A 17,959-nucleotide genomic window follows, 5' to 3' on the forward strand; every position below is an offset into this window, starting at 1 on the left:
CTTAGTGAATGATTTGAGGTATTTTATTGTTTGTGTTGCATAAACTCATGAATGATTTAGTTGAAGTTCAGTGCGGGATTATGGCTAGAATCTGAGATTTGCATTGGATGGTGTCGAGACTCGCGGTATTTCTATATCAATATGAATTTTACATTTTGGTTAAGAAAACAACTTCAGATTTACAAAAATGTCTCCTTGGGGTGGGTATCTCAGATGCGATGTTTTGAGTATTTAAAGGGAATACAATGGCTTTAGGACTTTAGGGTGACGTAGTTAATTGCTAGGATCTCTCATGGTGAACGTTAGGTTAAGGGTCATAGTGTTCGGGCAAGGAGAAGTGTTAACTTGAAGGCAATTCAGAATAAACTCAGAGGAAGCAGGACAGCTTGGGTGTAGATTGGATCAACATGGTAATGGGTATAATCGGTACTTTGGGTTCTTATGATCTCGTGAATCTCTACAGGTGTTTTGTTGCAACACTCTTGGGTTTGGGGAGCTACAAGACTTGGTTGAGTTAGAGGAATTCTATTCTGATGGCTTGGTAATACGCTCAAATTACACCTATATAAATGGTGTAAGGCGGTCGATGTTAAATACAATAACCCAACAAGGTTGGGGTCGAATCCCACAGGAATAGGTGTTAAAAGATTACTTAAATAGTGTGAAACTTGACTTAAGTTGTAATTCTAATCCATTAGTTTAAACAGTGTTTTGTAATTGTGAATTGTCGAGAAAAGCTTTTTTGTTGAGATGATTTGATTAATTTGATTTAGAAACCAAGGTTGTGTCTCCATCAATGAAATGTAATGCTATCGGTGTTTATATTCTATATTTCTAATGGAAGATCCTTTGATATGCAAATGATTCCTAAATGACTACCCAATATTTTCCAATAATTAGATAGTATTCCTCTTTATGATTTTCCCAAATATAAAAGAGTTACAATTAAGAACAACCAATTTATGCTAAGTAGAATTCACTTATCCCTAAGAGATTCTATTAAACAAAGTTTAAAGCCTTGCGTTCATGCTATTTAATTATACCAAACTATAACCCACTTTTCCAAGTAAAGATAGAGTGAATGGGCACTAGTCAATATTTGCAACCATCAACCATTAATGAAGTATGAGAAATAAATAGAAATCGACCAACCATTATATATATATTTAATGATAAACACCCATTAACATTACACCCACGTAGGATTCACAACCTTAGTATTTAACATTATCTACTCATACTAAAATACAAGAACAATGTATTAGATAAAGTCATGAAGCTTACAAATTAAACAAAATCTTAGATTCTCTCTCAAAAGCTTCCAAAATAATGGAACACTCAATGCTCTAAGTGTAGCCTATTTCTATCAGACCGGGGGTTATGCACAAAACCCCTAATCATTCTATTTATAAGGTCTAAAAGTCATGGTCAATAACTGACAAAAATGACCCTGCAGATCAAGTCTGCGATCATAGAATGGATCGCAGAAAGCTTTCGCGGTTCGCATATCTGCAGTTCCACAACAGAATTGATCACATAAATTTCCAGTTTTTCCATCGCATTTTGGTTTTGCCGTCAGCATATCACTTTTGCGGCCGCATAACGTACCACATAGTCATCTTCACTGGAATTCTTTTGCAATTATGTGATCACAATGCGGTCCGCACATAGTGGACCATAGACTTGACTCTCAGCAACTGAGATTCTCTGCTTCACTCTGCGATGAGTCTGCGGCCCGCACATCACTTTTGCGGCCGCATACCTACCGCATTTATGCCTTTCATAGGTTTTTGTCATCCTTTTTTATGATCTTGGTTCTTCAAGTCTGATTTCCTGTAAAATACAAAAAATGCATAAGAAATGACTTATAATGCTATAAAAGATGAGCTAAAGTCAATGTAATTAGTGTCAAAAGTGCCACATTTCTACGGCACATCAACGCCCCCAACTTAGACTCTTGTTTTCCCTCAAGCAACTAAAAAATCAACCGACCAAATGCTAATGTACTTTCGACTGATCACAAAGAAGCAGTGACTATGGATGATGCTGACTGTTAGCTAACAAGCATATAACTTATTAGTTTTTATTTATTCATTCACCCTTCTTTAAGGATAAAGATCATTTAACAGTTCGAATAATCAGTTTGTGAGCTTCGAGCCTCTAGAACAATGGCAGAGTGCTACCCATAGCTAGATATGCACTTGTATCCTACTTCAAGAAGCCTAACTTCTGCTAAATCTTGCAATTCATGCACGCTCACATCAAAGAAAATCCCCAACTCATCACATATGTACACGGGATACAATCAAATACTCTTGCACTCAGAAAGAAGGCTAAGTGCTACAAGTATCAGTCCATATGCTTGCCCTTATTTTAACTCATTGCTACCTTGGGAATAATTGGTTGTAGATCAAAAAGGACTTTTTAAGGGTTGTAGTGTAGGCTTCGGGACAAGTTGGATGAATATTTGGGAATATAGTGATTGTAACCTCCTTAAATGCTACGCACAGTTTTTAACCACATGGCCCTTATTGACCTCTAGTACTAACATAGAACCACCTTGAAGTACCTCTCTAATTTTCTCGACACTCCATATGCGAGCCTCGATTTCACAAGAATGACTAACTGTTTATTTACAAAATTTGAAGGGTGCAATTTATTCCACAAAAACTTATCACATGCTAAATCTAGAACAAAAGCACCAAACAAGTCAAAACATTTTATGCTACTACCATGTTTCTACTATTATACCCTTGTATAAGAACCCGCCAAAGAAAAACCAAGGGGAATTTATTATTATATACAAATCTACACTATTGGGACTAAGAGTTTATATACAAGTTGCAGAAGTCCGTCGATTAGACCACCCCCAACCTAAGAACATGCAGTGTCCCCAATGCACCGAGAACAAAATAAGAACAAAGTTTAGGAGCTTCCTGGATCGCAATAGGTGCTTGGAATATCTAAGGCGGTCGTGGAGCTAAAACTATGGAGGCAGTGGGTGGATCATCTGACTGTGAAGTGGTGTCTGAGACCAAAGTAGGAAGCTCCGCCGGTTGTGGAGCCGGGTCCTGGACCTGGGAGCTGCTGGCCTCACCCGATGATGGTTGTGTGGTCGTGGTAGCAGCTCTGGTAGCCATATCTACAAGGGAATGTGTAATAGCTGTCTGCACATCAGCTTCTTCTTCAGCCAGTTCCTCTGTAATAGTAGCAACATGTTTGCCTCTGTTGTCCCTCTGATCATCACCCTCTTCAAATATCCGCTCCTCATCAGTTTCCTCACGAGACTCTCCCGATTCCTCGTCTGAATGATCATTGTTGTGTGCAACAGAACCCGGAGATTGTGAGATGCCAGTACCTTGTGCCACCTCAGCTATTGGGAAGTTTGTGAAATCCATATCAAGACTTGGTACATGGGAGGTGCCAGTGCCCTGCTCCCCTTCCACCGGAAGAAGGGTGGTTAAGTCAAACTCCAGTGTCTGCATCTTATGCAGCTCTGTCTTAAGCTCAGCTATATCATTTTTAAGTTGACTCATGTCCCCAACTCCTCCTCTCTCAACCTTTTTGAGGCGAGCTTCAAAGTGATTGAGTTGATCTGCATATGATAAATGTTGCTTTTGAAGATTACTTAGTGAGGTTTGAAGTGGGACCAATGCATGCTGGCTCACCGATGAAAGTTCTTTTGTCAATTTGTCTACTTTGGCATTTGCATGTTATGCCAGTAGACCATTCTTGGAGAGTGCAGGCAGTGAGGCAGGTGGTGTCGAAATGGCTGGTCTGGGAGTGGATGTAGAGGTGGCAGGTGTTGAAGAAGTGTCTGGCACTAATGAGGCAGCAGGTGCTACAGAACTTGACGAGGTCGGAGGGAAAGTGAGTGATTTCTCTGGTAGATCTTCGACCATTTTCTCCGAGGCATCATTGTGTTAAGTGATGTCAATGTCCTGAATTGCTTTTACTATGCGTTCATGTTTGGGTAACGGAGGAACCGCTGTGTTTTCACACAATGCATTGGGGAACAATGTTTCTTTCTGGTTTGCCAGGACCCCAATTTCAGGGAATATAAGCTCTCCCGCATCAATCTTGATACCTGACATGATGAACGCAATGTGGATCGCCTTCTCAATATTTATGTCGGTCTTATTTCTCATAGGCATTATACGAGAACAGATAAAACTTAGCCAATACCGGCCTTCTTGTAACGACCCGGTGGTTCATTCTCAGAGTTATAGCCCCTTTCCCCTATTTCTACTTCTTATAGTGTTATTCAGCTGTGTTGAGTTATATCGAGTTGGTAAGTTTGGGTTCGGAGTAGTTTTTGGAGTGAAATGAACACTTAGTCTCTTATTTAGAAAGCCAAATTAGAAAAAGTCAACCGAAAGTTGACTTATAAGTAAACGAATTTGGATTTAGATTTTTATATTTCGGCTAGCTTTGTTGGGTGATTTTTGGCTTAGGAGTGTGTCCGAAATGTAATTTGGAGGTCCGTGGTATAAGTAGGCTTGAATTGGCGAAAGTTAGAAATTTGGCGATTTTGGTCAGCAGTGAAAAATTAGGTATCATGGTCGGGATGAAATTCCGGAAGTTGGAATAGGTTCATAGTGTAATTTGGGACGTGTGTGCAAAATTTGAGGTTATTCGGACGTGGTTTGATAGGTTTCGGCGTCGTTGGGAAATTTTGGAAGTTTAGAAGTTCTTAGGCTTGAATCCGAGGTTGATTCGGTATTTTGGTGTTGTTTTGGGTGTTCTGAAGGATCGACTAAGTTCGGGTAGTGATATATGACTTGTGGGAATTATTGGTTGAGGTTGCGAGGTGCTCAGGTGAGTTTCGGATAGGTTTGGGCTGCGTTGTGCTCATTTTTCTTATGTTTCGACGTCATTTCTTCAAGCATAAATGGTACCACATTAAGCAAATAAGCTCCGATTTCTGTTTTAATTGAAGCATTGGATCCGTATCGTAATTACGGAGCCATAGAAAAAAAAAAAGAATCGTCAAATTTGGGAATCGTATGAGGAATTTATGGTTATTTTACTAAAAATTTGGGTTGCCAGATTTTTCAGATTAATTAAAAAATTGCCACTGAATTCGTATTTAAAAATCTGAACTATTTGCAAATTAAAACCTACATATCTCCTTCATTATAAGGTCATATGAAGTGATTCAAAAGCCTAACTTGACTAAACTTTCACAAGGAATCCATTAGAGGCATAAAAAGCGAGTTTCGAGATCATTTAGCATGAGAAACGAGGTAGAATAGATGGCAGAAAAATATATAAAATGAGGGTTTGTTCATTCGGTCATATTTTGAGTTGGGGAGCTCGGATTTGGGCGATTTTCACCATAAGGATTGGGGTAAGTGTTCTCTACTCAGTTTTGGTTATATTTCATGAATCCATCTTCGTTTTTGGGATTTGATTGATGATTTCAAAGTAAAATTGAGGGAGTTAGGGTTTGAGTTTTGGAGAGTTTAAGTGTGGATTTGAGGGACCAAACGAAGTCCAATTTTAATAAATTTTATATGGTTAGACTCGGGAGAGGACGAGGTTTAGTATTCTACCATTTTTGACTGATTTCGAGACATGGGCCCAGGGACCGGGTTTTGGCCGATTTCGGATTTTTGGCATATTTATGTAGTTTTTATTGTCGAATTTGATTCTTTAGACTATGTTGATAGTAGTATTCTGATTTTTTATTAGATTCAGAGCTTTTGGAGACCGATTCCAGAGACGAGGGCATCCCGGAATAGGATTTTACGCTGTTAAGGTATGTAACAGTTAACTCTGGCTTTGAGGGTATAAACCCGGAGAATTTGATATCGTGTGACTGTTTGGAGGTGATACACATGCTAAGTGATAGGCGTGTGGGTGTATACCTCGAGGGATTCAGACTTGGTCCATCCCGTAAGGCCTCATGGCCATCATCTGTGTTTACGTAGTTACTTGTTGTTGAACTTGTCTGCCTTCATGTTAGAGATCATGTTTAGGCTTTATTCATGCTCACATTATTTGTACTCAGTCATAGAAATTATTGTACATGTTTACCTCAGTCTCTATTATTTGCTAATATGCTGTGATACTTGATGTGGGATGTGTTCCCTTATTTGTTGATGATGGTGAGGCTAGTGAGGTACATGATTGAGTGAGGCCGAGGTCCTGGTTGTGAGGATATTAATACCGTAGCACGTGAGTTGTCCGCGTAGCATATGAGTTGACCGTGCGGGTCCAGGTATTGATACCATAGCGTGTGAGTTGTCCGCGTAGCACGGGAGTTGACCGTGCGGATCCAGATATTGATATGATGGCACGTGAGTTATCCGTACTTAGCGCTTGGGCTTTGGGAGCCCTTCCGAAATCCGTACACACCCCCAGCGAGCGCAGAGTGTTGAGCGTTGAGTATTGAGTGCAAGTGATGGAGTGACATTGCTGTGAGGTTGCATTTACTTTTGTTATTTCTGTATTTACCTATTAATTTTCCTTGTATTCTTACTGATTTATCAAATTACCTGTCTACTCCTGTTTGTACTTAATTATGGAAATAATAATTGGATTATTCTTCTTAGCTCGTCACTACTGCTCAATTCTTTAATTATTTCTATTACTACTGAGTCGGTTGTACTCATACTATACCCTGCACTTTATGTGTAGATCGAGGTGAGTTAGAGGGCAGCGATCGTTGAGTTCAGGCCGGCTAATTTTGGAGACTGCAAGGTAGCTGTTAGCATCCGCAGGACCTTGTTACTCCTTTTATCATTTCTTCTTGTGAGACTGTATTGACAGTTAGACAGTTATATATCCTAGTTCATAGTTTTAGACGCTCATGACTTAGTGACACCCCGATGTTTGGGGCTCGTTTTCGTATTTTCTATATTATATTTAGAGTTGATTTAGTTTATGAGAAATTCAAAAATTGGTATTTTTTTATTAAATTCTTATAATCGATTTAGTAGTAATATTTTGGAAAATAGGCTTGCCTTGTAACACGATAAGAGCCATCACGACCATGGTTAGATTTTGGGTCGTGACACTTCTTGGGTTAAATCTCTCTAGTGAATCTTTTGGCGCGGTGCAATCCAGGGTGGAGTTTACTTGGCTATAACAGAGGCTACCCAAGCATGCTCTGATTCCTTATTTGAAAATGTTGCATTAAATTCTGCCATACCTGGCTCTCACTCTTCGAAATATACATTATTGATGGATTCGGCATCGCAGAATATTTCAACTTCTCAGACTAAAACATAGGTCAAGTATCTATGATTTATCTTTTGTTCAAAGTTCCTGGATACAGCATATGCAACATAAAATTCCTTAACAAGGGTTTCGTTGTATTCCCCTGAACCTTAGTAAAGAACTCCCATCCCTTCTTTTGAATGTTTTCTAACACATGGGGGTATTAGTTTTTAACACCGTTTAAACTCAGTTCATTTTCTTCGATGATATTTCTTTTTGCCAAGCCATATCTATACAAAGTCCACGAGCTAGTGATCCTGAAACTGAGATCCTCACCACTCTTACTGTGTGCTTCGGCCTAGAGGTCAACTGGTGGCACAAGGTCAAGCTGTGCCTCCTCATCTTCAGACTGGGAGGTATGCTATGATGAAGTTGTAGGTGTGCCAGGTCGTGTTCGTTGGGTTTGCTGTGATTGTAGGCTTATAGATGCAGCCTATTGCTTTCCTCGAGTGGTGGGTGCTCGTGTTGCTAGGGATTCCTTTGGTTCCCTTAACTTTTCATGAATGTGATGTTAGTACATGGTAAGGCATGTGTACCATATAGTAAAGAAATGATTGTCTAAAAAAAAAGAATATATATATATATATATATATATATATATATATATATATATATATATATATATATATATATATATATATATATATGTATGTATGTATGTATGTATGCGATAGAATATTAATTTTGTAGACCGCAAACCATAAGGCATAACATGACTTATCCGTAGCAAAAACACTTATGCAGGCCGCAAAAGTGGTCGCAGAATAAATATGCGACCACGGATTGGTATGCCTAATTCTACGACCATTATGCGGTCCGCAAACCAGTTCTGCGGCTGCAGACTCATCAATATAGTTGTTTCCATAATACCCAAATATGCGATAATTTTGCGGACTGCAAATCAGTTATGCAGACTGCAGAGATCATCTTCTCCATGAAATTTCACTCACATGCAATATTATATGCAACACTAATTAGCTAAAGCACAACTCGTGATAGACCATTACACACTCAACCTGGGGTCGATTCATGCTTAGCCTAACAATTTGTAATGCCAATTCATTTTTACAAGTTACCAATCCCCAACCCTCAAATTAGTACCCCTAACACTAACCGTTAAAAATTTTATTTACCCACAGCATATACGTTCCCCCAAAGTTGATTCCCTATTCAAGAGATAAAAAGATGTGGAAATAGATACGGGTATCATAGATGATGTGGGAGAATGAAGTGAGTGAAATCACACAATAATCTTTACTTAAACTGAGTAGGAGAAATGTTGGAAATTTACGTACCAGATGTCAGACGATTGAGAAAGCTAAGTTGGTGTAAATCGCGAGCAAGGTGAACCTTTCTTTTCAATTTCTTGTTATATTGCTCAATGTGTTTTCTTTTGTGTTTTATTTTGTGTCTATATGCGTGAGGTTAGAGAAGATAGATAGAAGGGAGAGAGAGAAAGAATTAGGTTTCATTACCTGTGGGTTTGCGGCTAAATGGCCATCGCATAACATAATATGCTGCCGCATATCTGTTTTGCGATGGATTAATACCTGGGTGGTATGCAACACATGTGCGACCCATTATGTGGAGGCAGAATGATTATGCGAGCCGTGAAAGTTGAATTTCCTCTGCATATTTAAGACACAATTTGATTGGTGTTCTGTTTGTGTTTGCGAGCATTATGCTGTCCGCAAACTTTCTATGCGGTCGCATATGTTGCCGCAGAACAACAGCTGAAGCTCAGCTTTCTATCCTTTATTTTTCCTCTGCCTTTGCATCCTATCTCTTTGTATTTTGGGTAGCCTACATTCTAATACACACGTCAAACTGTCCAACACTTACAAATAAACCTACCAAAATTAAATTCTAAAAAAATAATGTTACCAAATTTTGGGTTGCCTCCCAAGAAGCGCTTGATTTAACATTGCGGCACAAAGATGTTGCCCTTATTTTGGCTAATCAGTGGTGGGGATTAGTACAGGACTATCCTTGAGTGCAAATTATTCTACTAGTTGCCTTTCTCTATTGGTTCCGAGGTAGTGTTTGACCTTTTGGACATTTACTTTGAAAGTTCGAGTCCCGTCCTCGGATTCTAATTCAATAGAACCATAGGAAGACACACTCACAACTTTGAACTGCACCGACCATTTGGATTTGAATTTGCCTGGAAAGAACTTCAATCTTGAGTTAAAGAGTAAGACCAAGTCACCAGATTTGAATTCCCGCTTCAAAATCTTCTTTTCATGAACAAACTTCATTCTTTCTTTATACATGGTTGCATTCTCATAGGCAAGGAAACAGAACTCTTCCATCTCGTTGAGTTGTATCATCCTTAGATCAGTAGTTTTGGTCCAGTGAAGATTTAACGTTTTCAATGCCCACATGGCTTTGTTTTCAAGTTCCACTGGCAGGTGACAAGCCTTACCAAAAACTAATCGGTAAGGTGAGGTGCCAATGGGTGTCTTAAATGCCATTAGATAGGCCCACAGTGCATCATCTAGCTTCTTTGACCAGTCGGTCCTGTTTACAATAACAGTTTTTGCTAGAATGGCTTTGATCTCCTAGTTGGAGACTTCAACTTGACCGCTTGACTAAGGTATGATAAGGGCTGTCCACCTTGTGCTTAACTTCATATCTTTTTAGTAGCCCGACAAAAGCTTTGTTGCAAAAGTGAGAGACACCATCACTAATGATGGCTCTTGGGGTGCCAAACCGAGTAAATATGTTCTTCTTCAAGAAGACGGTTACACTTCTTGCATCATTGTTTGGCAAAGCAATTTTCTTGACCCATTTGGAGACATAATCTACTTCCACAAAGATATATGCCATGTCGTGTCAGCTTATGAAGAGACCCATGAAATCTATCCCCCACACATCAAAGATCTCGACCTCCATCACAAAGTTCATAGTCATCTCATGCCTTCTATCTATTGACCCTTGTCTTTGACATTGGTCACATGCCTTGACCATATGGTTTCCATCTTTTTACGATTTCCAACGTGGTGACCTCCAACTAGGGAGTCATGATACACTTTGAGAATTTGAAGTATCTCATCTTCTGGAACACAATGCCGAATTATGTTATCGATGCAAATCTGAAACAAAAAGGGTTCCTCCCAATAGTATTGCCTACATTCCAGCAAGAACATTTTCTTTTAATAAGTTTCCAATCCGTTAGGGATAAGGTCACTAACCAAGAAGTTAGCGATGTCGGCATACCAAGGAGTGGAGGTTCTAGATATTGCCAATAAGTTTTCATCTGGGAAGGTATCATTAATTTGAAGATCTTCTATTGGTCTTCCTGCCTCTTCAAGCCTAGTTAAGTGATCCACAACTTGATTCTTTGTTCCTTTTCTATCTTTGACTTCAAAGTCAAACTCTTGTAATAAAAGAACCCACCTAATCAATCTTAGTTTATCATCCTTCTTCGACATAAGGTAGTAGAAATCAACATGATCGGTGAAGACTATCACATTGGATCCCAGCAAGTAGGCCCGAAACTTTTCAAAAGCATAAACAATATCAAGCAGCTCTTGCTCAGTTACAGTGTAATTCAGTTGTGCGCCATTTAGTGTCTTGCTTACGTAGTAGACAGGATGAAGAATCTTGTTATGTCGTTGACCAAGCACTGCTCCAATAGCCATACCACTGGCATCACACATAAGTTCAAATGGAAAAGACCAATCGGGTGTGAAAATAATTAGTGTTGTTGTGAGCCTTGCTTTAAACTCCTCAAAAGCTTTTAAGCACTTCTCATCGAACTCAAACTTAGCATCTTTTTCAAGGAGCTTGCACATTGGACTTAATTTTTTTTAGCAATCCTTGATAAATCGCCTATAAAACTCGGCATGCCCCAAAAAACTCCGAACGCCTTTTACCGAATAGGGAGAAGTTAGCTTGGAAATGATATCGATCTTTGCCCAATCAACCTCTATGCCTTGCTTGGAGATTTTGTGGCCAAGAAGAACACCCTTATCCACCATGAAATGGCATGTTTTTCCAATTGAGCACAAGGTTTATTTCCTCGCATCTTTTGACCACTTGCCTAAGGTTTTCAAGGCAATGCTCAAAGGAATTACCAACTACAGAGGAATCATCCATGAATACTTCTAATAAATCCTCCACCATGTCTGAGAAAATTTACGTCATGCATCTTTGAAATGTAGTCGGGGGATTGCATAGTCCAAATGGAATCCGGCTAAAAGCAAAGGTTCCATACGGACATGTGAATATCGTTTTCTCTTGTTCCTCTAAGGCGATTTTAATTTGGTTGTAGCTGGAATAACAATTCAAAAATCAATAAAACGACCTTCCAGCTAACCGATCAAGCATTTGATCAATAAAAGGCATAGAGAAATTATCTTTGTATTTAGCATTATTGAGCTTCTGGTAGTCCATGCAAACTCTCTACCCGGTCACCGTCCTCGTTGGGATGAGTTCATTTTTGTCATTATGCATCATGGTCATGCCTCCTTTATTTGGCACACATTGCACCTGACTTACCCAAGGACTATCGCCAATGGGGTAGACAACCCCGACATCCAACCATTTTATGATTTCTATCTTTACCACCTCTTGCATAGAAGGATTTAACCTTCTTTGATGTTCCACACTAGGTTTACTCTCTTGCTCCAATTATGTCTTGTGCTCACAAATTCAAACGGGAATCCCACGGATATCTGTTATAGCCCAACCAATGGCCTGTTTGTGCTTCCTCAAGGTATCCAATAAGTGTTCAACCTGCACATCATTCAACAAAGATAAAACAATTATGGGTAGAGTTTCATTACAGCCAAGAAATTTCTGCCTTAAGTGCGGCGGGAGTGGTTTTAGCTCAAGTTGAGGTGGCTCGATAATTGAAGGCCTAGCGCGAGGAGTGACTCTATTCTCTAAGTCAAGAGAAATATTCTTTGGTGTATAAGTGTTGGACACAAGCCCTTCCAACGCATTCACCAATTCCACATATCCTTCCATGTCCTTACCATAACAATTCACCAAAATAGCTGCCAATGCCTCACCAAGGCATCCCTCTTCCATATTTACCTCGACTGCATCTTCTACCTCATCAACAACATCAATGGCTGAAATACTCCTACATGCATCTGGAAATTTCATACCCTTACTTGCTTGAAAGGTAACGTCTTCGTCATTAACTCGGAACTTGATCTCATTTCATTCTGAATCAATGAGTGCCCTCCCGGCAGCAAGGAATGGTCTCCACGAGATGATATGGATCTATTTATCAATGGCACAATCGAGAAAAATAAAGTCTGTAGGGAGGAGAAAGTTTCCCACTTTCACAAGCACATCATCAACTATTCCCATCGGTCGCTTTATTGAACGGTCATCCATTTGCAACCTCATACTTGTAGGCCTAGGCATTCCTAATCCTGCTTGCTTGTAAATAGCAAGGGTAATTAAGTTGATGCTAGCCCCATTATCACAAAGGGCTTGTGCAAATCACGCAATCCAATCGTGCATGGAATTTGTGAAGGCTCCCGTGTCCTCTTCCTTTTAGACAGCGGTTGTTGCAATGATGGAACTAACCCGGTGAGTCATTCACCACTTCATTCTTGGTGGTTTTTTTAGTGATCGAGTCCTTCAAGTACTTAGCGAAACCTAGCATTTCTTGAAATGCTTCAACAAATGGAATGTTCACCGATAATTGCTTTAGGATATTATAGAAATTATTGATTTTGCTATTATCAACATTTCTAGGTAGTCTTTGAGGGAAAGGAGGAGGAGGTCTAGGAATTGGTGCTAAAGTTCTTGGTAACTCTATTACTATTTCCTTAACCTCTTCCCGGTTCACTTCTTAGGTTCTCACCTTCTTCGGGAGTCTTTCAACTTCAACAACATTTGGCACCTCAACTTGTGCCTCGAATGTTTGTTCAGACTCTTCTACTTCGACCACTTGTTCATTCTCTCCTCGAAGTAGTTTCCCACTTTGAGTTGTGATTTCCATACAATGAGAGGTTGGACCACTTACATTACCTTTTGGATTTGCAATTGTATCACTTGGGAGTGTGCCTTTTTGTTTCGGGTTTTTTTTCTCTTGAGAGATCCCTTATTTGCATCTCCAACTTTTGAATAGATGCGATGTGAGAACCCACAAGTTTGGTCATATTCTTCACTGAAGCGTCGGATCTCTCCTAATTTTGCAATATTCTTTCAAGCATGTTTTCCAACTTGGAATCACTTGAAGAGCTTTCTTTCCAGTGTGGAGAGTTAGAATATTGCCCCTTAGATGGAATATAGGGGTTCGAACTTTGCTTTGAAAAATTGTTGTTGTTGTTGCTCCAATTTCCTTTATTTTAACCACCTTGGTCGTTTCGCCACTGTTGGTTGCCTTTCCCTTGAGGGTTAGACCTTCATTGGTGTTATTGTCCTGAACCTTAGTAGGATTGTCTTTGATATCCTCCTTGAGAATTGTTGACATAATTTGCTTCTTCGTATTCCTCATTCGATAAGGGTTGCACATCTTCCACAACATTCACACTTTTTGTTTGGCTTTGAGTGAACATTTTTACCAACACGTTGAAGTTTGTGGCAAGCCCGGCAATTATTTGATCTCTTTCTTGGTTCTCCTTAATCATGTTGGTCAAGGAGGGAGTACCATATGCAATTCCACCCGTGGTATCTTCCGAGTACCAAGCTTGATTATGTTCGGCCATCTTGTAGAGGATTTGTGTGACCCTTGCAAATGTTTTGTCCATAAAGGATCCATCCGCTGCATGTTTAGCTATCAATTGACTCATAGGATCCAAGCCCATGTAAAACTTCTCCAATAGAATATTATCCGGAAAGCCATGATTCGGCGACCTCCCCATATATATCTTGAATCTATCCCATGTCTCATGTAGATTCTCTCACGGTAATTGCTTGAAGAATAAAATTTTATCCTTGGGCTCGGACTTCTTGCTTTGTGGAAACCATTTTGCTAGGAAAGCTCGGATAAGTTTGGGCCAAGTGTGGATTTAATTAGGAGGTAGATTTTGGATCCACTGTCTTGCCTCTCCAGTTAGAGAGTACTTGAACACCCTCAACATTAGGGCATCATCCGAGATATGATTCTTCTTGTGCATTGCACACACCCATAAAATGTCTAAGATGTTCTGTCGGATCATCGTCGGTGGAATTTCGGAAGAACTCCTCTGCTTTTAGTATTAGGATTAGACTGTGTTCCACTTTGAAGGTGACAGAATCAACTCTTGGAGGGATAATGGCATTTGTATCTTCAATATATTCATCTATATCCGCAAACACATTCTCTTCTTCTGGCCCACCCATGTTTACCTAATGACACCAAGCAAAACAAACAAAGTGTGATGGAATAGAAGAAGACGTCAAGTAAAGCACACAATAGTTGGTAATTTCAAAATCGTATTCCCCGGCAATGGCGCCAAAATTTGATACGCTCAAATTGCACCTATATAAATGGTGTAAGGTGGTCGATGTCAAATATAATAACCCAACTACATTGGGGTCGAATCCCATAGGGAATAGGTGAGAAAAGGTTACTTAAATAGTGTGAAACTTGACTTAAGCAGTAATTCTATTTTGTTAGTTTAAACAGTGTTTTGTAATTGTGAATTGGTGAGAAAAGCTTTTTTGTTTAGATGATTTGATTAATTTGATTTAGAAACCAAGGTTGTGTCTCCATCAATGGAATGTAATGCTATCGGTGTTAATATTATATATTTCTAATGGAAGATCCTTTGATATGCAAATGATTCCTAAATGACCACCCAATATTTTTTAATAAGTTAAGTAGTATTTTCTCTTTATGATTTTTCCAAATATAAAAGAGTTACAATTAAGAACAATCAATTTATGCCAAGTAGAATCCACTTATCCCTAAGAGATTCTATTAAACAAAGTTTAAAGCCTTGAGTTCTTGCTATTTAATTCTACCAAAATCTAACCCACTTTTCCAAGTAAAGATAGAGTGAATTGGCACTAGTCAAGGTTAGCAACCATCAACCATAAATGAAGTATGAGAAATGAATAGAAATCGACCAACCATTATGTAAGGCCCCGTCAAAGTTTTCCTAAAAACCCGGATTCTGTGATGCCGAAGTAGGCGTAGAGGTTAATAAAAGTAGAAAGTCTTTGCAACGAGCTTGCTCACCGCGGTTTTAACTTTTTGGATTGAACAGTATGCTAGGGAGTTAAAGGAAAATGTTGGGCAGAAGTAGGCATTTCTGCAGTAAGTTCTGCAACCGCAGAACCACTCTGCGGACCGCAAAATGGCCGCAGAGTGGAGCAGTCTTTTGGGCCATTTTTAATGTCATTTTTGCGGCCCATTATGCGACCGCATAACCAATTCGCAGGCCGCACTCTTGTCGCATATCCCGCTTTGGGATATTTTGGAAGGAGGTTCTGTGGTGCACTATGCGACCGCAGAACCATTCTACGGTGCATTATACGACAACAGAACAAGTCTGCGGGCCGCATAGTGACTGCAGACCTGGTCAGTTCCTTTCCAGTTTTGGCACCCAAATTTCGCGGTCAATTCGCGGACCGCATAATCATTATACGGTCACATATGCGACCGCAGAACCAGTTTTGGAGCTTCATTTTTGGGATTTTTAAACCCGACCCTATTCCGTTAAAACACATCCCATAGATTATTTTGAGCTTATTTTTAATACCTTTAGAGTAAGAGAAATAGTCCTAGAGGGAGAAAGTGATCTTCATCAAATATTTCTCTTCAATTCCTTCTTAAACCATTGAAGATTAGCAAGAGAAGAACCCTAGATGTTCATCCCAAGAGGTAAGAATCTATGCCCCAGCTCTTAATTTCGAAAACTTACAAAAATAGCGTAATTAGGGAGACAATTATTGGGTGTGAGGGTTGTTTTTTTCATGCATATATTCTTGAAGTATGTGGGAAGGTTGTGAGCTAAAAATGGTATAGAATGGGTTGGGAAATGATGGAATATTCCACAAAGGGCCTTAAAACATTGATGCTCACCTAGTGTTTGATAATATGCTCAAGTGAGCTAGAATCGTGATCGTTTTCCTAAGTTTTGGCTCATTTTTGCTATAGTGCTAAAATAAATTGAAGTTGCTAATATTCTGGAACATCTTAGAGTTTTAAGAAGCTCAATTGAGTTCTTTTGGACAAACCCCATCTTCTTAGAATTTAATCCCATGATATTCATGAAATCGATGCAAGTTCCAAAATGAACATCCTAGAAATTCATATCCCGAATGTGCTTGTTTTGAAAATATATGTGTAATATGTATTCCCGTGCTTTCACCATGTTATCTCATCGTCTGAGGAAAAGTTCAAAACTTAGAATATGTGCTAAAAATGCCTAGACTTCAAGTCAAATTCGATTAAAGACTGTTATGCCAAATTGTGTGAAAAGCCTCTATGTGCCTTGGATTCCAAATTGCTCATATGTGAATTTAATGTCTTGAATGGGAAGCCTTATTGTTGTTGATGATAATAATAATGTTGGAATATGGAAAAGAACTTGAATCATGAAATACGGCCAAGCGCCAAGAATAACTTTATAATTGGGGCCACTCGTGCCATTGTATTGAAAAGATGGGAAATAAATACGAAGTGAGATCACTGATTGAAAAAGGGTGATGTCTCAAATGAGATGGCTTAGCCGATCGGGCCGAGATCGGACTCCGTGTAAGAATACGGTGGTATTGTGGATGTAATTGTGAATATGGTTGATGTCTCAAATGAGATGTCCTAGTCGATCGGGCCGAGATCGGACTCCGTGTAAGAACACGGTGGTATTGTGGATTGTGGCATATTGGCACTAAAAAACATCCAACCTAATATTGCGTGGATTGACTTAAAAATATATGTGATCCTTAGCTTGATGTTTTAGTGGTATTTAAAGCTCATATTGCATACTTGACTGTTTCCCTTGTATTATTGTTCATTCTATTGAGACAGTGTTTTAATTTTACATACTAGTACTATTCGACAGTACTAACGTCCCTTTTGCTGGGGGCGTTGTATCTTTAAATAGATGCCGGTGGTTCCATAGCAGATAGTGTTGATCACAGATAGTATTGCATCCTCTTCTCAGCAGACTAGGTGAGCCCCATTTCATTCGGGGTCATGTATTGTACCTTTTGTTTATATTGTGGTCACTTTTTGAGGTATAGTCGGGGCCTTGTTGCCGGCACCATATTTACTCTATTTTGTATCTTTAGAGGCTCCGTAGACACTATGTGGGTTGTATATGGGTGTTAGAAAGGTCAACAGATCATGTTGTGTTTTGGACTCTTGTTCTGCTCAGTTCGAAGGATGTATGTATTTTGAAACTTAACAATGATGTAACAAAATGAAACGACTTAGTAATATATATATGTATGAACTTTATATGAACATTCTACTGCCTAATTAATAAGAGCATGCCTTCTCTGGATCATAGGTGAGTCGGGTAGATAGTGTCTAACAGGCTTGCTCGACCGGGTCCACTCGGTTGAGCGCCGGTCGCGCTCCCCGAGGTTGGGGCGTGACACATTATATATATATTCAATGATAAACACCCATTAACATTACACCCACGTAGGATTCACAACCTTAGTATTTAAAATTAGCTACTCATACTAAAATACAAGAACAAAGTAATAAATAAAGTCATAAAGCTTACAAATATAGACAAAATCTTGGATTCTCTCTGAAAAACTTCAAAAATAATGGTGCATTCAATGCTCTAAATGTAGCATATTTCTGTCAGACCGGATTGTGCACAAA

At 39.3% G+C, this 17,959-nt stretch overlaps 1 protein-coding gene across 1 annotated transcript; it reads right to left on the minus strand.

The window, feature by feature from the left end:
- Window positions 1-9,224: 9,224 nt before the first annotated feature.
- Window positions 9,225-10,053, minus strand: LOC107827836 (uncharacterized). The gene is made up of 2 exons (XM_016655048.1): window positions 9,809-10,053; window positions 9,225-9,744 (listed from the first exon to the last, which is right to left on the minus strand). The coding sequence occupies exons 1-2, from the start codon at window positions 10,051-10,053 to the stop codon at window positions 9,225-9,227; spliced, it is 765 nt and encodes a 254-aa protein (XP_016510534.1).
- Window positions 10,054-17,959: the final 7,906 nt, after the last annotated feature.

This window comes from Nicotiana tabacum, chromosome 9 (genome assembly GCF_000715075.1).
Source record: "Nicotiana tabacum cultivar K326 chromosome 9, ASM71507v2, whole genome shotgun sequence".
Classification (NCBI taxonomy): domain Eukaryota; kingdom Viridiplantae; phylum Streptophyta; class Magnoliopsida; order Solanales; family Solanaceae; genus Nicotiana; species Nicotiana tabacum.